Consider the following 22,723-nt stretch of genomic DNA (forward strand, 5'->3'; position numbering starts at 1 on the left):
CTTGGATGGGCTCAGGTCTAGTCCATCGCTCAAACCAACCTGACAGCTGAGCGCCCCCATCTCCTGCGACCCGTTCACTCAGCCATCCGGGACGCCCTTTTGGGCATCCCGGGCTCCAGCAGGAGGCTTTCGCTGGGGGCCTGGTGCAGCTGTGGTTTTGGAGGAGGGACTGTGGCGCCAGCAGCAGCAGCGGGGGAGGAGGAGCCGGAGCGGGAGCCGTCCCGGCGGAGCTGCTGCCGCGGGCCGGGAGAGGGTTGTCGCCTCCCCGTCCCCGCAGGGAGCGGTTCCCTCGCTCTGGTCCCTGCTGTTCCCCAGGTGAGTTTTCTGCCGTTCTGTCCCATTCCATCCCCGTTCCCTGCAGCGGGAGGCGGCAGGAGGGGTGACCGGCGGGCAGCGTTGGCTGGCTTGGCAGGCAGGTGGCTGCAGCGGGGTTTACTTAGCGCCTTTTCTGTGGATGTAATGCGTGGTTTAGGTTGTTCGGGGGTTTTAATCGTTTATTCTGAATGCCAGCTGCTCTGGCGATGCTTGTGGTATTTTATTTATATTCCTCTCTGTGCCGTCCGTGTGCGAAGCAGAACGTAGAGAGTCACCAAGGCAACAGAGCTAATGGCATAGGCATGAACGTGCTGTCCCTGTCTGTCAGCTGTCCCTCTCTTTCCTCCTCCTTACCCATTAAAACCAAGTAAAATGATAGGATCTAATAAAAACCTCTCTGGTTTCAGAATAAGGAAAGTGTATTTTCCAGGGAGGTACTAAAATAAGTCTGTTATTGGCTGGTTTCCATGGTACAGGCCTATGGTATGAATTCCACTCTATGATTTCTCAATCACTGATTTTGATTGAATAGGGGGTGAAGTTTAAAAAACAAAAAAATGCCTTCCCCCTTGGGAAAAAAGAATTACAGTGAACCCCCAGAAGACTGATAACTCCCTAATGTAAGTACACTAACCACTCACTGATTATTTATAATATTTATAATCCATGTATTGGATCACTGGTCCCATTGATCCAACTGGATCGCTTTAAAAGTGCGTTCTTGATCCTACTAACAGGGTGAAGACCTGTCACAAAACAGATAAGGACAGCACATACACTATTAGATTTCTCGTTCACACCTGGAAACCATTCCTATTAAGCAGAATTCATTCATCTCCCTGCTTAGTCAATCCTTTCTTTCATATGCTATTGTGAACAGCGCATTCAGAAGCTGAAGCTGTGGCAAGGTGAACCTGCCTTTCTCAGAAGTGTTAATGTATTTTCATATTAATTTAATGTTAATGTATTTTCATATGTGCATTTTCACAACAGTGTGATCCCATGAACTGGGATGTTGTCCGTGCAGAGATGGATGGGGAACAATATCTTTCTGTCTTTTACCCACACACGCCCCTTTCACAAGTACAAAATTAAGTACAGAAACACTGGGAAAGAGGTCAGTGAAGGGAAGGAGGGAGGCATTGGTAGGTTGCTGATAACTTTCTATTGTTAGTTACAGTTAGTACAGTTAGTACAACTGGCATTTGTGCATACCCAGGCCTAATGAAGGGATGAAAAAAAAAACAAACCCAAAAGTACTGCTGATGTCATTAAAGAACTCTTAAGAACTCAACTATTTGGTTCCACAAGTAGTAATTAAAAATCTAGAAAAGTACTGGGTTTGGAGTAAACTTAAACAGTTTACTTTTAAAAAGGAAATAAAGCAAAACTCTTACCTTAGAACACATTTGAAAGTGTTTGCCTTAGCTTGCCTCAAGCCAGTTTCTTATCAGAATAGCTCAAACAAAACTACACTGGCCTGTCTTTGTTTATGGTATCTATCATTCCTAAATATCAAATATTTCATTATAAACTGAAGGCTTGATAATTGTGAGAATCAGCTCTGACTTCCAACAATTTAGAAAGGAAGGAATTTCTTGGCTCAGAAGTTCTGGCTTAACTTCACTGGTGTTTTAGATGGTCAGAGCAATGTAAGAGATTTTTAAGAAATTTAGCTCATGGAGAATATATGCACAGCTTTCTGTAACAGAGAAGAATACTAGCAAGCCTTGTCTTCAGATATTTGCATGCAACTCTTGCTGGCCCAGACTTGTGAAACTACAGTAAATGTTTGCCCCCAAAAAATCTGACACACAAAACAGTGCACTGCCATATGTCCTGTTAGAATCTACAAGAAGTGGACCAGTTAGACTGAGCAAATACAATCACAATTTAACCAACAAACAACATGGACCTTACTTCCCACTCTGAGAAGTCTCTCCATGGAATATAAGCAGTAAAAGAGGCTAACCTGAATACAGACTGCAAATTGTGAATAGTCCTGACCTTCATTCATAGATTCAAAGGCATCTTCTCTTACTTATATATTCAGTCAATGTGTTTGTGACTAGTGGCATCTAACAGAGCCATGCTCTTGAAATTTGCCCTGCAAATCAAGCTGGATCTGGTCAGGCTTAAGTTAGGTGAAAAGTGTCCACTCATGAATCTTTAGTAATCCCCTGGAGCTTTAGAAACTGTAGTTGTTGTTTTAACTTTAATAAATGGTCACTTGCAGTGCCATGCACATAGGGCCTCTGACACTTTCAGAACTAGTGGTCCTCCTAAGTGGTGTTGACAGCAAATAACCTTTATCTGTGTGCTGATAAGAGGCACAAATAGATATATAGATTATATATATATATATTACAGCTATACTTTTAAGGAGGAATGAACAGGTTAGCACAGATCATTGTGATCCTAAAACTTAGATTTTTTTATTTTATTATTTCTTGTCTTTGTAAGCTTAATACTGTTCTTCTGTTAGTTTCTGTCTCTTGTTCTTACATACAGCATACAGATGCATGCAAAAACCATTAAATCTGGAAGTGGGCTGTGAGAGTTTTTCACTTGAGCTATGGGGAAAAGACACCACTGAGAAGTGTTCCATTTGGAAAACAGTGTTATTTGCATCTCTCTAACTTTTCCATCTTTAATGCTTTCCTTAGGTTTGCAGCAATGGTAAAGGAAGATGTAGACAACAGTGAAGATTCTGAGCCATCAGTAAATGAGAGGAATGGCATGATTCCTATGCACGAGCAAAGCGAGGTAATTAACTCAGATCTCTAAGTACAATTCTAGTCAGAGGGAACCCTCCTTTTCCTCTCCTTTTTCTTCCTATATTGTTAAAATCCCTGAATCTGAAGAAAATGCACATAGAAATCTCCTTAGTGGGAATTTCTTATAATTAACGCATGTTCAGTTTGTATAGTCTGTGGTATGTTGGATTGCTGGAAATCAGTGGTTGCTTGAGGTGGAAAATGTATCAGCATACATTTTATGGAAGAAAATTATGTGGCCTTAAGATTACTTCTTGGCTTTCAAATTGCACTTATCAGTCCACTTGCTGAAAGTTGTTAATGCATATTTCTTATCTAATAAAAATATTAAAAGTCCACACTTTTAAGCTTCTATGCCTATTTCCAGTATTCTTGGAAACACCTATGGCTTTAAAAAAGACTTGGAAGTAAATGCAAGTACGAGTAAAATGTTTAACATAAAAGGCACTGAAAGGTAAGCATAGAATATTAAGTATAAAGGTAAGTACTGCGTGCTGTATCTTTATGCACATGGCGATCATATGCACATGGTGATCACAGAATCACAGGGTAGATAAACAAGTAATTCCATGCTGAAGGCTCACAAGATTTGTGTTCCAATCGTGACTCTGAGTAAGGAATTTATATATAGAGAGAGTGAGAGAGGGTCGAGACAGATAAATAATCAGGAATGTGGAAGTATTTTAGTGGGGGAGGGCCACATTAGAGGCAGAACTCCATGTCTTCACTATGACAATGAGCTGACATGAAGGTGAATAATCATAAGGGAAGGTGGATGATTAACTTGTCAAAAATAAAGACACTAAAATGAAGTGAGACACATATCCAAAAATGGTCAAAAAGTGCTTTGGCTATGAATATGGATAAGTAGTTGTATCAGTATAAGAGAACAGTTTCAAGGAACCATTCTTCAAGGGAATAACTCCCAGGGTAGTATTTCTCCATCTCTACTTTGATTTACCAGCTTGAGCCTTCCAGCAATGGATCATGTGAGTAATGCTTGCACTGGCCAGCTGTTCTGTTTCTTTCATATTTGTTTTGTTATTTTGGTTCAAGGCTTTGCAACAGGAGTTATTTAGGAGTTACATTAAAGACAGTGTCTCACTGGAATTATGCTAATTGTTAACTTTATTGTGAAATCCAGTCTGGAAGCAGAGCCCTATCAAATTGTAGAAAATTTTAATAACTATTTAGTTTGTATACAAGACAAGCTGAGCCTGGTCTGTTATTATTGTTTCTTCATCAAATATGCAGATATTGTTGCTGCACAGGTGCTGTTTGTGTTGGGACAGTTGCATATAAAAGGCAAATGGCCTGCAGTCTCTCCCATGCAGTTCTTTGTGCCATGATAAAAACAAACACGTAACCATAAACGTCAAACTACAAAGCTGGATGTGGTTGTTTAGTTAATGTAGTCATCTGTAGCCAGTGTGGATCTAGTGCATCCCAGGTGACTTCAGGTCTTGTGCACTACTTCAGATACGTACAGTGCCACCTCTGAGAGAGCCTCCTTGTTTTCATTCAGCAGGGACCAACAGCAGATGCCAAAGGTACCGATGGGAATACACAAACAGAAGAAACTGCTCTCTTGAACCACTGTGCTCAGCAACCTCCAGAGCCAACAGCAGGGTCTTCAATACCTGGGAGAACATGGAGGCAAATATTTGCTTGTCCTCCTCAGGGTTTACTGGCCCAAACAGTGACAAATGGTATGTAAGAAAGACAGAGTTTGATTAAAATGAGAATAGTACTTGTTTCTCTGAATGGGATGATATCTGTCCATTGTCCTTTAAAATAATGAAGGGAAACAGCTGTGTTTTACTTATCAGAATTTTGTTTTAATGTTTTAGCAGAAAAAAAAAAGAAGTAAAACAAAGATTTGAATGTTCAGTTTTTGTTTCTCCATCCTGTCTTACATGTTTATCACGGTAGATATGTTTTTGCACTGCAGACTGTTTTCATCAGAAGAAAGACCTCCTAATTTTTGCCTTGATATTTTGTTTTGGTATGAGAGCATTAAGGTGATTCTAAACACAGTGGTATATTTGGCATACGGGATGGCTCTTTGTTTAATTAAGGCAATAAATACAAGACTTTGCAGTGATATCTTCTTTTGTTCCTTAATATCCCAGGCTTGCAAAGCCAGGAATCCTACTACAAAGCAAACTGACCCATTTTGGTTTAGATTTGTCCTGAACTTAAACCTCACAGAAGAGGTGCTTAGCTAGCAAGTTACTTAAACTTTTTCCTAACAAAAGACACATCCTGTGGCTTTGGCTGTTTCCACAGCCTCCATTCACCCTCACTTGGGATTCTGAGGCTTTTATGTTTGGAAATCTGATTTTCCCTTTGACACTTGTCACCCTCAAGTAAGATTAAGAAAAATCCAATCTGAAAATGCAGTATATTTTCCCATGATCATGAGAAGAGGTCATGTCCAGAGACGTGACCTTCTTCAGAATGTTTTTCCCATGGATAACAATGTATTGTACAAGCAGATCCAGCCCAAAAATTTTTCTTCGATTCTTTTTAAAATTAGACTGGAGCTGCAGTCATGAGCTTGAAGATATGCCAGGCTGTTCAGTAGCAGATTTCACTGTGGTTCTGAAGTAGCTGAAGGAAGATAAGCAAATGCAAGATAAGTTAGTGAAAGTCTTTGCTTTAAATTTGGAACTTGTGAAATGCTTTCCACAGTGGCCCAAGGCTCACTCTGTACATTCTGATCTCTAATGATGTTCCTGTAACCGTTTTTTTAAAGTATCTTAGCATCTATAAAATCAGAACATCAGTTTAGGGACCATCAAGGATTAAATGCATTGTTATGATTAAATGAATTGTTATGATTAAACTAATTTGTAAGACAAGTAATTTTATTTCTGTAAGTCGAGGTAACTTTTTTCTTCAGGAGAAAAACAAATGTGATCCAACAGCAAAGTTATTCCTGAGAGATTATTAAAAATGAATATTTCTTGGTTTCTTCCAGTTGCAGTCGTGGTCCTGGTTTGGGCTGTGGTTTGGTCCATAACTGGGGCTGAGTGTCTCCCAGGTGGAAATCTGTTTGGAATTCTGTTTCTTTATTTTTTTGCTGTCATTGGAGGTAAAACATTTGGACTCATCAAAATACGAACGCTACCCCCTCTCCCTGCTCTTCTGGGTAAGATATCCTTCCTTCTTTTCTTCCTGCATGTTTTGTGTTGTTTAAATCACCAGGCAGTATTAGCAGGCTAGGCACGTTTAGATTGGGAACGAGCAAACTGTGTCACACTCCAAATCTGTACCTTTTCCAAATGACATTTTCTGGTCCTCTTCAAGAGGATGCAAAATTCCCCAAACTGGCTCAGGTGAAATTGTTACTAAGGCTCTTCTCTTAATTCTTTGGGGGTCAGAGAACCGTATAGCTACAGATTCAGACTTCAGATTCAGACTACAGATTCAGACTACAGATTCCTCCAGTCCCCTCTGTCACAGTTACTTAAAATTTGGGTTGAATAATACCAAACAGGAATCTTAATCCAGACCTCTTGTTGTAGTAGAATAATAAATTCATAGCAAAACTATTGCTGAGCCATTTCATTGGTTTCTTACACAATGAAAACATTTTCAGAAAAAAACATTATACGAATTCCCTACTAGTAGTAGTCCAAAGAATTTCTTTTTTCTCCTTCCTTTATCTCAAGATAACTGAAACATGAGAAAGTAAATTCACCACAAAGAATAATTCTTCTGAAGAGAGTCATTCTGAATCAGTCATAAGATTGTTTTTCACATCAACATCCTATTTTATTATACGTAGAAATGCAAAGTAGAAATGTGAGATGAGAATAACATCTTTGGAATGTTTTGAGACTTCTTTCCTAGAGGAGGTTTCAGTTTTGCTTATATCAGTGCAATATTGTAAAGTGCTGTGATGTCAGTGAAACTGGAAAGTGAAGCTCCAGGTTCTTCTCACCAGCTGCGTGCTGTCCCCTTGCTATGCTTACTGCGTAAGTGAGTAAAGCTGTTGAAAGACAATGACACTTCATGGCAGAGTGTGCTTACAGATACCTGCCTGTAGTGCACAGGTGTGACTTTGTAACCTGCACAGCTGGTGTTGAGACTCATACAGTCTTCCATGAGGCAGCATGTGCGTTCTTGCAGTGCTTAGTTTCACCAGCAAGAAAAAATTCAAATGAGAGGGAGGGAAGTTTTGCATAGAACATGCGTGCCTGCAGTAATATGAACACAGAATGTCACACGCAGGTAAACACCCCCCCCCTTAAACAAATAAAAATGTTTCTGACCATTTGGATTCTGTTTGTTTGGTGTTTGTTTTTTTTTTAATTATGTCTGTATCTAAAAGTTATGAGTTGAGCACGAAAGTGCTTGTCAGACAGGTAATACTGGACAACAGAAACTTAAGCGTGACAGCACATGTCTGTTGAGTTGTTTAGGACCGGGTTCATTGTTCCGATCCCCAGTCTTTGAGGAAAATTGGAGAAATCTATGAGTCAGAAGAAGAGATGGACAGTGTCTTTGAATATCCTGGTTTTACACTAAAAATGCAAATCTGGTACTCTTACACACATTTAACCCACTTGTGCTAGGTGCAATAGAGTGTAGTGTGGCTGGCTAAGCACTTAAGCACCTTATAGTGAGCCTGTGTTTCAGGAAAAAAGGAGTGAAATTGGTACTGAAACAACCACACAGTATACTTTAGGTACACATTGCAGAGAGGTTTCTGCAGCAGGCAACGTGGAGCAGAACAGCGAAGATACCCTTTCAGGTGGAGACTTTTGCTTTGTTAAGTAGATTTCTAGATCAGGGTAGTTCTGGTGACTTGGACCTCATATGCAAGCATTGCAAAGAGCATGTGATCATTATACTACCCTTATATAATTGTCATGGGGTACTGCAAATTAATTATGCCACGCTTTTTTTCCAGGAGGTGGTAAGGGAAGAGCAATGTTTGGAGTGTTACAGGACAAATCAAGTCCACAGTTGAGGCTCACACCAAGCTGAGAGCAATCTGAGCACAATGATTATTTACTTTTTGTCTTTTTTTGTTTCCTCTTTCTAAACATGACTAATATAACATTACGCCACAAAAATGTATCTTTGAATTATCAAGATTTACCATGAATCTCTGCAGATCTATATCTATAGTCAACTTCTCCTATACTTTTCCATATCCTTCTGGAGCTGCAGTTCCAATAGCTTTGCAGGAATTCTCTGATTCAACAGTTTCACTGATATTTGCAAGTAGCTCCAATTGAGGATAACACCAAGTTTCTGATTTCCCTGCCCCCTTTTTCCCCTTTGTGTAGGAGTCAGATTGCCAGAGCACTTTAAAATCTCTAAGTTAGTCCATGATTAGCTGTTTTAGATTATATTTCCCCGAACTCAGCATTATGGTTCTTGTGACACCTGCATTTCTTACACCTAAGAGGACTTTTAACGATTTCCAGCTTCTGAGATTGATACACAGTATTAGAAGATCTTCCTCTTTTCATGGTAAAACAAGCTAAGAAGAAAAAAAAATCTGTAAGGATGCAAAGGTGTCTTTGCTTATGGTAAGTAATCAACCTGCACCTGGTGTACAAAGCCAAATTCTGTTGAATCAGACTAAAACTGGGTGTCAGCATCTTGCAGGATTTGTTGGTGACCTCTGTTTTCTTAGACCACTTCCACTGCTTTAAACACGTTTCTCTCTTTTCATGACTCAGTCCCATTGTTACAACATGTCTAATAATTCAGAACAGGAATTGTTACTTTCTCCTCTCGTAAATAAATAATATGGTGTCTATTTTTAAGAATGCCCTGCAAGCTTTTCTCGTGCAGTAAAACCAAATCATTTACAGGAGCTTTCATCTGCTTTCATTTAAGGGATGCTGCTTGCTGGTTTCCTAATCCGAAATACTCCGTTCATTAGCGACTTTGTCCAGATAAACGTACGCTGGTCTGCAGCACTGAGGAATATTGCTCTTTCAATTATCTTGACACGAGCAGGACTCGGCCTGGATCCAAAGGTATGGCACCAGCCATTTGTGTGAGGCAAAGTATACAGCAGCTCTCTCAAAAAAATTGAATAACTGGTTCTGTTAAAAATACTGAATTGTTCATTCTTGGAGAATCTGCAAATTAGATCATTACAGAAAGCGTAGCTTATATTGTATAATTATATGTATGTCAATATTGACAGTTGGATTTGTAGAATAGGCAAGCAATCCGAAAAATACCTGCAGAAAACTGATTTTATCACTGTTTTCCCCCTTGCCTTAAAGAAATCTCCTAAATTTTGTAAACATCTTGAGGATGTGTGCTCAGTCATGGTCTGTCAGAAAGAGTTTACGCTGCCTGACAAACTCCCTGTTAGTTTATACTGACAAAATAAAACAAGGAATGAAAGGGATCCCCATTCCTTGAAAGAGAATATTCTTGTGTGGAAAGAAATCTAAAAAACACAACCAAAAAAAAAATGTAAACCTGTATGACTTTTTTGTTTGTTTTTTTTTTTTAATTACTGCCATTTTATTAATCGCATTAATTGCAAAGATGAGTCCTACTGCACTAAAGAAACAATAATTCACATCACAGCTCAACCCATAACAGTCTGGTGAACAAGAAATAGTCTTCCTCTGCACACACTGAAGGGTGATGGTCCATAAATTAATGCAGGCAAGGTTTTGCTCATTCAAAACCAGCTGGCTGAAGTAAAGCTGTAGCATATTAGTCCCTACCTATTTAAGGAACCACTTAAGAGTTTATATAAAACTTAGGTAAAATATAGGTAATTCAGAACATGTAAACTGATTTTTCTTAACCAAGAGAATCTAGAGAGTTGCCAATGCTTCAGATATTTAGGAAAATAAGGTTTTGTCAATATTGAAAAATATCTGGTTTCCTATGTCATCATCATATTTTTTTCCAAGATGTTGAAGCTTGTATGAGCGTGAACTGTGTGTTGTTAGACACAGCCTGGATGCCCCCTTCTGTGAGATTACACTTCTTTCTACTTCATGACAACTTTTTTTACTGAGGGAACTTCATCTTTGACTCATTTTTCTTCCATGTGGCAATCAAAACTGTAATTTTGACTCTGTATGTGGCAGTGCTTTAATGCAGCTACAATCGTTCTTCGTGTAATTGAAGCATGTAAAGACAAAGACGTCAGTAGGTCTGCTCAGCCCTGGTTATGCTGGGATAAACTGGACTGGTAAAAAGGGGAACTCTCATGGATTTATTTTATTTTATTTATCAAATCAGGGGCCTGTCCTAGCAGAGTCATGTTTGTAACTAACTATTAAAGACAGCTGTTAGAAGCAGGTATGCCAATTTAGAGAAAATGTTTTTTAAAAAGTTACTGAGCCAAAAGGAACTTAATTTGCTCAGGATATCCAGTGAGAGACAGTTGAAAGAGATGCTTGGCTCCTTATGCCAAAGTTATGTAGTTCTACAACTTTTCATGATTTTTTTCTTAAATTTTTGTGGGTGCTTATGCAACTTCTGGGATTATAGCAAAATCTTCTGTGGGTGGAGCAAATGACCTCAAGTCAGTGTGGGTAAGTCAGCAGTGTTGAGGGTACACTTTTCAAATGGTTCCCAGCTTGTCCAGCCTCTCACATTTACTTTGCTTTGCACAAGAAGCCAAGCCAAAGAGAATCTTTTGCCTCTCCTTCCTGTGACGTGCAGGAACCTTGTCAAACCTAGATTCACTGCCACACTTGAAATTTTACATCTAAATCCCGTCGTGCTTGAGTCCATCTCCAGCTTAGGCCACGTCACATCCTATAGTGCAACTCAGACAGGATTCTTTTAATACACCAGATCAGATTGTAACTGTATTTCCTCTCTATAAAGCCAAGGGTACAGCCACTGATGTGCTTGTATCATTGCAGGCTCTTAAGAAGCTCAAAGCAGTCTGTTTACGGCTTGCTTTTGGACCGTGCCTCTCAGAAACATGCATAGCTGCTGTTCTTGCCTACTTCCTCCTGCATTTGCCGTGGCAGTGGGGATTTATATTAGGGTAACGTATCTTCTCTTCTCCTGTACGAGGTGCCTGTTTTCATGCTGCAGTTAAATGATCCAAGTATGGTTAGTTCTCTACGCCAAGCGGAGACCTCAGGTCAATGCCAGTTAGGAAGCTGTGCTTAGCCCCTGTGGTCATTTGCTTCCATTCATTTCTGGCTCTGTGGCTGATTTAAAGGTCATATTTCCAGGCTGTGGAGGAGTATTTGCATCATTACTCTTCTTTGTTTGTGATCTGAGCACTTGAAGAAGGATGGTGCAATCCCTGAGTCTTTAACCACAACACAGGGGGCTTTTAGGGACAGAAAATTTTACCACAACTTAGAGAATCTTCGTACTGGAATTCAGAATTTCCCCCAGGAGAGATGCACATAGGACAGTCCTCCTATCACAAGTCGCAGGATAAGGATATGGTGTGGATAATTCTGGAGTAATATCCTTGAAGAGAAAATATTTTCCCTCTAGTTCTATCTAAATTGGTGGATGTAGTCAAGACCCCTATACTGGAACAAGATGGGTGAACTCCTCTTCCACACACTGAATTTTATGAGAAGGAATGGGCTACTGAGTCATAAGCATGTCTAGACCGGGTTCCTAAATGGAACAATCAAGGTATCTATCGGGGGAGCATAACTGGCCTGCAGTGTAGCCTCAGGTTTTAGTCTGGAGCCCTTTTAATACTATTGAGTTGGGCAGAAAGTAAGAGCTGATTACAATTTGCATAGAAATATCCCTGCTTGTAATTAGAGGGGAAAGGTAAGGAAAATACCTTATGTAAAGGTCTGGTTTTTTACACTTCAAAAGAATTTGACCATGGGGCCAGAACATTTTGAATTTTTTTAGTTCAGTCCTTTCTTTTTAACAGAGCCTGAACCTATGTGTTTTCAGTTTTGTTATAGGTGCAGTCTCCCCTGCTGTGGTGGTTCCCTCAATGCTGATTTTACAAGCTGGGGGATATGGGGTGGAGAAAGGTGTCCCAACTTTGCTAATGGCAGCTGGCAGCATTGATGACATTCTGGCTATCACAGGCTTCAACACTTGCCTTGGGATGGCTTTCTCCTCCGGTATGCTGGTTAATCTGTACGTGGTGAAATTCAGAACAAAGAGGGATATTTTGAAGAACATGTGCTCTGTTATTACTGACTGGTTTGTAACTTAATGACATCTCCCTATAAAGTTCATGTATGGACTTGAATACTGAGTTGGAAATTGCTCTTGTTCAAAAGTCTTGGTGTAACACTGCCTGCTGAGTTGTGGGTCATAATAACTTCCAGAGAACATTTTTCTCTGTCTGCGCTCTTAGCTGCCAAGTCTGGTCCCTGCATGCCCAACATAAACCTTTCAAATTTCCCTGGGTTTGGCAATGCTCTTGCAGTGGCTCTTTCTCTGGCTTGTCTTGCACATTTTCTTGCCATGAGCTTTCAGAGAGAGAAAGTTGCACTATCCAGTTCCTTCAGGCCCATAGGTTCCCTCCTCAACTCCCTTGCCCCAAGTAATTTAAAGCAGACACTGTCCTGGAACCACCCTCATAGGTCTACAGTGTGGTTTGCGTGTGAAGGGTCTGTGTGTGGCTTACTGAACACATTTTTTGTTTGCCAAGTAGGTTCTACTCTGTACAACGTGCTCCGCGGAGTGCTGGAGGTTGCTGTTGGCGTAGCAACTGGGGGGATTCTGGGAATGTTTATTCGGTATTTCCCAAGCCGTGATCAGGTAAAAACCCAGTAAAAAAAACTTTTTATGAGATTCTTTACCATGGGATGATTTTCTTCAGTTATTCATTTCCAGGCTTCACATGAAGCTGATTTTGGGAAAGCTGTGCACAGTGCTAACAGCTTCCAACTTGCAAAGGCTGTCAAGTGACAATGTGTTTTATAGGTGATTACTTGTTCACTGCATCAATAAGGATATATGATCTCATAGTCCTTCCTGATGTACAGTTTGGAAACCAGCTCACCATCCTGCTCTCATTAAAGGTAGTGGAAATGTCCACATGTAAAGGAGGAAGGGTCTGATACTTATTTCAGACAGTAACATAATAATTTATTAGATTAATGTGACACATTTACTCCTATAAGGTGTATCCAGTAGACCTAAGATTAAAAATTAATAAAGGAGACATACTGGAGGCTTTAAGTGATTGAGTATATCATTAGCACTAATTAGAATGTGTTGCTTTCAATAACAATTAAGCTTATAGAAAGTGGTAGATGAACGTAGTATTAAGGAACAATTAAATAAACAGAAAATTATGGAAGAAAGTAGATCTGTTCTGGACTACTGAAGTTGCTTTGCAAAGCATCCATTGCCCTCAGTGGGACCAGATTTTCTTACTATTAAATAACATAAGAAGTGTGATACAGGAGCAAAATAGATAAGATAGGAATGGGGAACAATGGTAGAGATAGAACTGTCTGCTGTGAGACTGAATCACATAAAAATGGCCCTGGCAAACGTTTGTTTGACTTGTCCTTAAAAGCATGTGGTGGCAAGGATTTCGCTTCTTGTTGGATAAACTGTTTTAGTACTTGACTGCACAGGTAGAAAATCCTGTGCATTATCACAGAATTGATAGGAAGGCTGTCAGAACACAGCATTGTGTTATTATTGCCTATTGGCAGTAAGATTTTGGATGGGCAGAGGAAAGAAAATGCTAAATTTTAAAAATTTATATTTCTTAGAAATTAATGTCAAAACAAAAAAAAACCCAACTCAACCCAACTGAGTAGTTCAAGTCTAACTTGAAAGCTTTGAGTCCTTCAAAATTGTTAATTTTTTTTTTTTTTCAAAATTTAAAGAATTACCTTTTTTCATCCATTTCTTAAAGAAATTTGCTTTTTTGTCTGTTTCCTTGGCTGCAGGCATCTCTGGCATGGAAGAGATCATATTTTGCACTTGGATTGTCCATGTTTTCTGTTTTTGGCAGCATCTACTTTGGCTTCCCTGGATCAGGAGGACTCTGCACATTAGTCTTAGCCTTTATCGCAGGTGTGGGATGGGCTGATGAAAAGGTGAATGTTTACATAAGAAGCACACCATACCCAAACTCCAATGAACGTACAGCCTGACGGGAGTTTGAATTTCTGTCAGGAGTGGTAGTGGTGTATTTGTGAAGCTTCAGAGGGTATATAGATTTTAAAAAAAAAAAAAAAAATTATACATTTATTTTGTAAGTCTTTGTCTGTCTTTACCATGACAGTTACCAGGTATGTGAGTAGATGTTGATACAGAGCCTGGCCTGCTGACAGAGAAATGCTCTCAAGCTTTTCTTAGACATCTTAACCTATGTAAAGGAGACCTAGTAGTGAAGGCACTTGACTAGGAATCAAAAGCTTTATGTCCCAGCTCTGTGAGTGTCTCTAACCAGACACAGTCACTTTAAGGTAAAATTTACAAACAGACATCCAAAATCTAGTTGTGCATATGGCCTGAATACCCTGAGGTTTTGTTCTCCGTGGGCTTGGGAGTTGAAATGAAAAACAGTAATTAACCATTCTGTCTCATCTTTCCCAAATCCCAGCCAGTGTAATGTGGATAACTTAGAGAGCAGGGTGTACACAGTAACTGGTGATTTAAGGCCACACAAAAACAATATAAAAGACTGCTTTCTAGTCACTTTCTTTTAGCTGCTAAGCCTACTTCCTCGTACTGTTGCTGCCCCACTGCACTTTTGCACCTTGGTATGTCTCACTGCCTCTTTTGCTTGATACCATCTTACATTTAATGTTTTGAGGGCATCTTTCCACAGCTGTAGCTTTGCAACATGCAGTGGGAAAAGAGAAAGGAAAGGGGATCAAATAGAGAAGAGTCCATGTTATTATTCCCATCTAGATCTCAAGGTTTGTTAAAACAACGGAAGAGAAACTATGGTTGTCCAGTTTTAAAGGATGAAGGACTCTTCTTGGAACTGAACTAGTTAAGGACATTGCAGCTGATACAGTTCTCTTTTGAAGAGCTTTTAGATCCTTTCAGGCGAAGGACCTTAAAAGAGTATATGCAGTCTATAAAGGTTTAAATTCTTTTGATCTGTGAATGAAGCTTCTTGGCCTTAAGTACATTGATGTCAAATGCCTTAGGTCTTTTTCAGCAGATACAGCCAGAGATGTCTGTGTACTGTGTATTCAGTATATTATCCAGAAGCTCCCTGCTAAGCTTCTCAAAGGCCACTACCTCCCACTGTCCATGGTGGAAGTCACTTGGCAGACACTGTCCACAGCGAACAATGAACATTGTACCTACTGCTGGAACAGTAAAATAGGCAGTAAACAGGCTGAAATCTATAGAGGATTTTTTTTTTTTTTTTTTTTTTTGCTAAAAATTAGAAGGGTGAGATAACAAGGAGAAATGAGGCAAATAACGTTTAGAAGTCTGTATATTTCCACCTTAAGCTCTCTAAGGTTACAGAAGTTTTTGTATTACAGTAGCTACCATTCCATTGACTGAAGAGCAAGAGGCATTGCAGGGTCAGTCTCAGAGAGAACACAGAGGATGGAACATCTCTAGGCCTTGGACTAATTATTAAGTGACAAAGCACAGCACTTACATTTTCCACACACTCCAGCCTGAAGGTTCATTTGCTATTGTAGAAAACACTTAATTAAAAAGAGAAGTGCTATTCAATATGCTATGTGTACCTTTTCGTGTAAGTGGAAGATTTCTGTTTATCCTGGCAGCAGTTATTTTAGGAAAATTGTTAGGTGTAAAGTTCAAACATAAGAAAAAAAGATGGTTTTGCCTTTATACAGTATATTGCACTGGTAAGTTCAGCACTTGTTACTGGTATGTGATTTCAGACTTGCTCAGACTAATACTCTGAGGCACACGGTGTCACTCTTGGGGACGGTCCTGTGCAGGGCCAGGCATTGGACTCAGTGATCCCCGTGGGTCCCTTCCAACCTGGCATATTCTGTGATTCTATAACTTTGCTCCTGCTGACATGGAGAGAGGCCTCTGACTGAGTGCAGCATGAGCAGAGCTAGATCATGGCTGAAACTTTTGAGGGTGTGACTGCACTCAGATACAAATGGAAGAACATGTTTAAATATGACAGTTTCCTAGGGCTCAGAAACTTCATGCCAAAGCTGCTGAAATTACATCTTCCTAAATACTGAAAATCAACAATGCTTTATTTTCCTCCTGTCTGAAAACTGCACTCTTACTGTTCAAACACCAGTGATTTTTATCAAACATTTATTTACTAGCAGAGCTAGACACAGTCTGACCTTTGAAAGGGGTGCAACTGATTTTGAATCTTTTCGTATTAGCTCAAAAAAGGAGGAGCAATTCTGGACATCTTTATGATGAATTTTTACTTTGTTCTATGAATAATTAAATGTTTTGTCTACTTGGCCATCATTTATGAATTTACAGATCAGTTTTGTTTTCATTGCAGAGGGACGTAGAAAAAATTGTGGCAGTTGCATGGAATATCTTCCAACCTTTTCTCTTTGGTTTAATTGGAGCAGAAGTATCTGTTACATCCCTTAGGCCTGAAACAGTTGGTAAGATCATTCAGATTATCCAGCTTTCATTACTATCTTCCAAAGATTCTCTATAAAGAAATCTAAAGCAAAGAAGACTGTGGCTGACCCAAAAAAAAAAAAAAAACCAAAACCCAACCGCACTGTAAAGCTACAGTTTTAGGAGCCTTACTCCCCTCAGGCACCTGTGCACTACAGTACTGAGAATTGTTTGTCTTTGTTGCAGGGCTCTGTGTTGCTATATTAGGCATTGCCCTAGTTGTGCGAATCATAACAACGTTCCTCATGGTGTCTTTTGCTGGGTTTAATTTCAAGGAGAAAGTATTTGTCTCACTGGCATGGATGCCCAAAGCTACTGTCCAGGTAAACAGTTCAACATCACTTTCATTCCAGTTTAAATCTATTGTCCTTAGCAAAGCTCCTTGTAACTAGCACAGCAGTAATCAGGGAAAGGTTCAGGCTCAGTGACACCAGAGTGTAGTGTATTGACAGTTCATATTCTAAACCACCCTAACTCTGCTTGAAAAGTGCATGGAGAACCTTCTGTGTGATGGTGTTTTGCTGGTATCCTGCGTTGTACTCTTAATAATGACAGTGAAGTGTAGCTAAGCCGTAGGAAGTTAAACTATTTCCCAGCCACTGCAGATTATTATGTCTCTACATACAGATTGTGAGAACTCTCAATAAAAAGGCAAAAGCATTTCCCTCTCACCCATGAAATGTCTGCAGGGACAGTCACATCAGAGACTCAGAATGGGTTTCAGTTTGTGGTCATTTTGGTAAGGTGCAGTCTATGAGAGCCATATTACTAGAGGTGCCTCAGGCTGGCTGCATTCCTGTTCCTTTATTTCAGTGACCATTAAGTCATTTATACTTTGCCTCAATAGCATGATTACTTGAAAACAAAAGTTAATAATGAAAGCAAGCAAGGATTATTGCAAGATTAGTGAACAAATTTTCAGAAACCACTACTAGTTGATTAGTGTCAGGATGAATTCTCAAAGGGTGGCATTTGAACAGCTGCAATATGCAATACACTTCTCCAGATGTGGATGAGGTAGCAGCTAAGCAATGTTCTTCACAGGGGTAAACCACCCAGATAAACTCATCAGCTTAGGGAATTCAAAATGTAGCCAAGTGGAATTGTACTCATAGGTGTAATATGTTTACTTTTCTATGTACTGCCTAGAAACTAATGGGTTGAATGTACCAAATATGTCAAATTTATGTGAAATGTTGACTGATGATTGGTTCCTTTCTTTTCCTCTTCCAGTGCTAAAGGTTGTTTGTTCCATCTCAGCAATGTTTTCTTCCCTGCAGGCTGCAATAGGTTCTCTTGCCCTGGATACAGCAAGAAGACATCAAGATGAGCAACTGGAAAAGTATGGAATGGATGTACTGACAGTAGCTTTCTTGGCTATCTTGATTACTGCTCCAATTGGAGCCCTGGTTATTGGCTTGGCAGGGCCCAGACTTTTGCAGAAGGCTCAGACAAATAGCAAGGAGGATGAGGAAGGTGCTGAGGCTGGAGAAGAAGCAGAGGCCTGTGAACCTTCGTGAGACAGACATCTACAGGAATACGGTCCTTCAACCCTTACACTTTTGTTGAGTAAACATGGCATGTCTGTAATCTCGCTGGAGGAAACTAAAACAAGTATCAGTTACATCTGCTATTTTTAAAGCAGCCCTGGTAGAGTTCTGTAAAATATTTTTATGTGTGGATGGTGCCTTGAGATGAAATAGCTGAACATAGAGTGAACAGGCTGACCAGGCAGTGAGTCACTCGGCAGTCAACAGTTACTCAAAATGTGTGGGTGGTGAGGCCAGGGAGAGGGTTAGAATTGTTCAGGCATGGAGTGGAGTCATGAGTTGGAATACAAACAGAAGAAAACAGAGACTAATGTGAATAACTTCTTGATGCTTGAAACTGGGCTGTGAGATGACAAGTTCAATAGCTCAAAGAAAGCAACTTCCAAATAAGGGACTGCTGACACATACTGAACAAGTCCTGCCAAGAGTTGGTGATTCCCTCTCCTTCCTCATTTGTGTTTCTAAAGCTTGCCTTTTCCTACTGCTGTTCTTTCTCACAGCTGATGCACTCCTCTGTGCCTTCAGGGGACTGTCAGATCTGGTCAGTGCAAGAAACAGCAAGTGGTACTTCTGTGCTAAAAGAGACAGTTGGGGCCCTCACAGACTGTGGTAATACAGGTGTTGGCGCTGGGAGAAAAAAGGACAGAGTTTGAATATGGGATTGTGGGGAGGTTATAAGAAATGTGAAAGGGTTGTATGGGACTGGGAAAGCTGCTTCTTCACCTGTGTACCTCAGCCTTCACAGATGATGTCAAGGGAGGGAAAGCCAGCTCTTTGGCCACTGAGAGTGGCTGTGTTCTGGTGCTGGCCCCTGTAGGACAGATGGGAGAGCTCTTCACAGGTAGGGTTTGCTGACAGGGCAAGGCCTCAGCTCCTTCTAGGGAACTCAGCAATAGCAGTATACTTCTCCTCACCAAGATTCATGGGCCAGCTGGGATCTCCTGTTGCCTTGTCCTAATACCCATCTGGCTGAGAAAATGCTATGACTGGGTCCCTCTCACATCTGCATTTGGATAACTGCAGCAAAGAAAACCAGGTATTTGCTAAAAATATAGCCAGTTAGTGCTCATTTTTCCAAGAGGCGGCTGGCTGGATTGACTTTGGAGACTGGAGGAGTCTCAGATTTGCCAGGGCATTTTTTACTCCTGACTGATGCAGAAGGCTAATATAATGTAAATGAACAGTCTTGAAAACGGCAGTGCAGAGCGGGATGATACAAAGCAAAACGAGCCTCATTCTCACCTGCTTTCAGAAAGGCTGCTGGGGGAAGGCAGGTGTCATGAGTAAGCAGTGTTTAGGACACAGCACTAGCACCGTCTGCATGTACACACAGATCCTGTGGGTCTTTCCAGAAACACAGGATGTGTGTGGCTGTGGATCATGATAATGACTGGCAATGCTCATGTCGAATTTGATCTTTTTGAGAAAGCTTCCTGAGAAATATTTAAGGTTCATAGCCTGCAATTCCAGCACAGTGATAAAAATACCAGGAAATTCTTTGGCAATTTTTCCTCTAACAGTTGTCAAGTACACTGTTGTTTTTTTTATTATACACACTGCTGTTCTCTCTGCTTCCTTGGGAATGTACCATCTTTAGTTCAGTTCATGTTTGGCTCCTGACCTGAAAAGATGCTTTCAAACTGTGCATGAATGGTTAAGGGTGCTGCGCTTGGTGGTTATTGTGTCAGCCCTTGACTTCTGTGCCTGTTCTGCCCACTTTCCATGGCTAAGGGAAGTTCCTTAAATAAGGGTGGTTTTAATAGGAGGTTGTTGTATTTGGAAATTGTGACGTCTATAAACCTAACTCACAAGGTGAGGGAATGCAGTGCTCATAAGTGAGCATAAGTCTGTAAAATAATTCCACTTGAGTAAAACTTAAAGGAGTTCACTTTCTCATAAAGTTTTATAAAAAGCTGAATCCTCCCACAGGGATCACTATGCCAAATTTGGAATCCGGTCAATAACAGAAGTGTGATGTTGTAAGGATTACAGCCATTTAAATTTGAGACACAACCTTAAGTATGCAACCTCTGACAAAGAGCCTTTGATCATGATAACCTCTAATACATCCTCACTGCCATAACAGCATCTCATAAATCAGATTTACCATGTCCCCTTAACCTCAATGTACTCTCAAGTTATGCATTAGATCACTTCCACCATTCTGAGTGCCTGAATAGCTATACCAAAGAAAAGTGTGATCTTCTTTGCTAATCTAAATGAAATGGAATGCATTTTTCTTTCTTTGCTACCTGATGTGGATATTTCTTACAAGACTCCTGTCCCCCAGCTTTATTAAATGTTCAAAAAGATTCGGGTTGAAGCTATTACATAGACCTGCAGATCTAAAAATAAAAGCATTAAAGCTTTATCATGCTCTTCTCCTTGCCTTCTGGAAAGGAAGAAAACACCTGCATCTTGTCATGAAAAGGAATCTTATATGAGGACTAAGAACCTAAGATATTTTGCTTTTTAATAAGTATCATGACAATTTCAGCAGATTTTAAATAGCAGTTAACTTGGAGAGATAGGATTTCAATTTTTAGCTTTTTATGTGGGTCTAGACCCACATTCAAGACCACCTCCCTTTTAACAAAACACCATGGAAATCATTAATGAATAATGCATAAATTCAAGCCAACAGCACCTTTACGCCATGCCAGTCTCTTATTCACAGGAAGTAAAATTAGAGCCCAAGGTGCAGTAGCTGATAACCAGAGGAATCCTGCTCTCATGCAGACACAATCATAGGCATAGTGTGGGAGAGCGCTGAACGTGCCGTTCCAGAAGGTTCAGAAGAACCTCTGCAGCAGAAGGTCTGACAGCACTCCTGGCAGCCAGCACTGGGCAGAGTTACAGCAGGCAGCATATGGGAGAAGACAGAAATTGGCCATCTGGAAGCAGGGAATTGCACAGGCCAAGGGATGCAGCGATAATGTAATTATAATCACTGCTTACTCTCTCTTTTTCAGCCCAACAGCTTTTTAAGGAATTTAGGCTGAAGCCTGAAATTAACTGTGAAACAGTCATGGTGTAATACAGCCACAAAACAAGGAATGACAGTTTCTGCATTTTGCTTTTGTAATAAACAGAGTGAAAGAGATCAGATTTTGGGTCAGCTGCATTTCAGTTACATTTACTTTGTCTAGTAGTTGCCACAAGTCAAACATCTTTCTCTAAACTTGCAAGTTTATTTGTAGCCTAATCTAACTATTAGATTCAAATTATAAAAAGGTTCAAATTATAATCAAAAGAAAGGTAAACATTACTGTTCTCATGCCAGTTTCAGTTTCCCCTGGTTTTTCATTGAGACTGTGAAGACCTGATCCGCTACCTCAGTTCTGGATCTAAATTTAGCCTTCAAGGCAAATTTATCCCTTTGTGTGGAGCTTCCAAATTAGGTTACAAGTCAGGTAATTGGTTCAACTCACTCTATTGCTGGTGAAATACAGGGCTCTGCAAGCACTTCAGCTCTTAGCTATCTATCTCTGTAGACTTCACATAGAATTCACGGACTGAACCGACTAGTCAAATTCTTTGAGATTTTCTATAGAAATTTATGTGTCCATGAGACAGTAGTACCTTGACAGATTTTGAAATGCAAGGAAATGCTAATTTATCTTGCTTGTGATTCTTATTCTATTATTATCTTGTGGGAATTACTAAAACATCCTTTCTACAAAGGAACTGTGACTGAGTGCTACTTTTGCAACACTACAGATGTGTTCCATTCCCATACAGACATAAGCACAAAAAACCAAAACAACTCCTGTTTATTCCACAGCCACACTTGTAGATAGTTTAACAGCAATCTCTTCTAAGAGCAGGTAGGGAAAAAAACTAATTACACAATCAAGTTGTATTAAAGATGAAGTGAAGAGGCTAAACCTTACACTGTTGTTCTGCTTTTAAAGGAGCTTTTTGGGAGAATCAAAACCAATTTTGCTGTACTACTTCAGCAAGGTTTGTCTTAGTTTTACTGGTTTGGTTTTGATTTCAGAGGAAACCAAACTATTTGAATACAAAAGTATCCTGATAAAGGATGGAAGTACATACAGGGCTTTATATAATAACAGCCTGCTACAAGGGGCTGTGGATTTTAGAGCCTGGGAAAAAAAATCAAAAAAAGACAGGCTTTTGCATTTCACAGTAACTTCTTCACCAAACCCAAGAATTGGGGCTTGGTGTTTAACATACACCCCTAAGCAAGGACTGACTATAAGACACTTAACATTATACATTTTTATCTATTTTAAATGTTATATACTATTATGTTAATGCTTTGCTTATCCGTTAAAGTAAGACCACCATGAAGAATTAATACATTAGAGGTTATACCATGGTTCTCTTACACACTCTGTAAAAGTAGGCATTGAACACATAATCACATTCTAATCTGCCAGCTTTTGCTGCAAGGCAAGAGGTTTTGGTACCTGGAACTACAACGGTTACAAAAAGAGGAGGAATGATCTACCTTAGTTCTGCTGCTGTTTCAAGAGCCCTTATGTGGGAACAGCTTTCTGACTTGCTTTCTGTTTCAGCGCTGTGGTGATCAGCTTT

General features: G+C 40.0%; 1 protein-coding gene across 3 annotated transcripts; it reads left to right on the forward strand.

Annotated features, from left to right (window-relative positions):
- On the forward strand, positions 1-21,266 carry SLC9B2 (solute carrier family 9 member B2). Of its 3 annotated transcripts, none has more exons than XM_050338063.1 (12): positions 5-315; positions 2,982-3,081; positions 4,621-4,801; positions 6,076-6,246; positions 8,955-9,097; positions 10,967-11,094; positions 11,985-12,160; positions 12,700-12,806; positions 13,955-14,104; positions 16,486-16,594; positions 16,800-16,936; positions 17,894-21,266. In XM_050338063.1, the coding sequence occupies exons 2-12, from the start codon at positions 2,992-2,994 to the stop codon at positions 18,131-18,133; spliced, it is 1,632 nt and encodes a 543-aa protein (XP_050194020.1). In that variant the 5' UTR covers positions 5-315; positions 2,982-2,991; the 3' UTR covers positions 18,134-21,266. The 3 variants fall into 3 exon arrangements, with proteins under 3 accessions (XP_050194021.1, XP_050194020.1, XP_050194019.1); XM_050338062.1 differs by having other exon boundaries at positions 6-315; positions 4,618-4,801; XM_050338064.1 differs by lacking the exon at positions 13,955-14,104 and having other exon boundaries at positions 1-315; positions 4,618-4,801.
- Positions 21,267-22,723: the final 1,457 nt, after the last annotated feature.

Source organism: Myiozetetes cayanensis, unplaced genomic scaffold (assembly GCF_022539395.1).
Source record: "Myiozetetes cayanensis isolate MyiCay16 unplaced genomic scaffold, myiCay2020 scf7, whole genome shotgun sequence".
Classification (NCBI taxonomy): domain Eukaryota; kingdom Metazoa; phylum Chordata; class Aves; order Passeriformes; family Tyrannidae; genus Myiozetetes; species Myiozetetes cayanensis.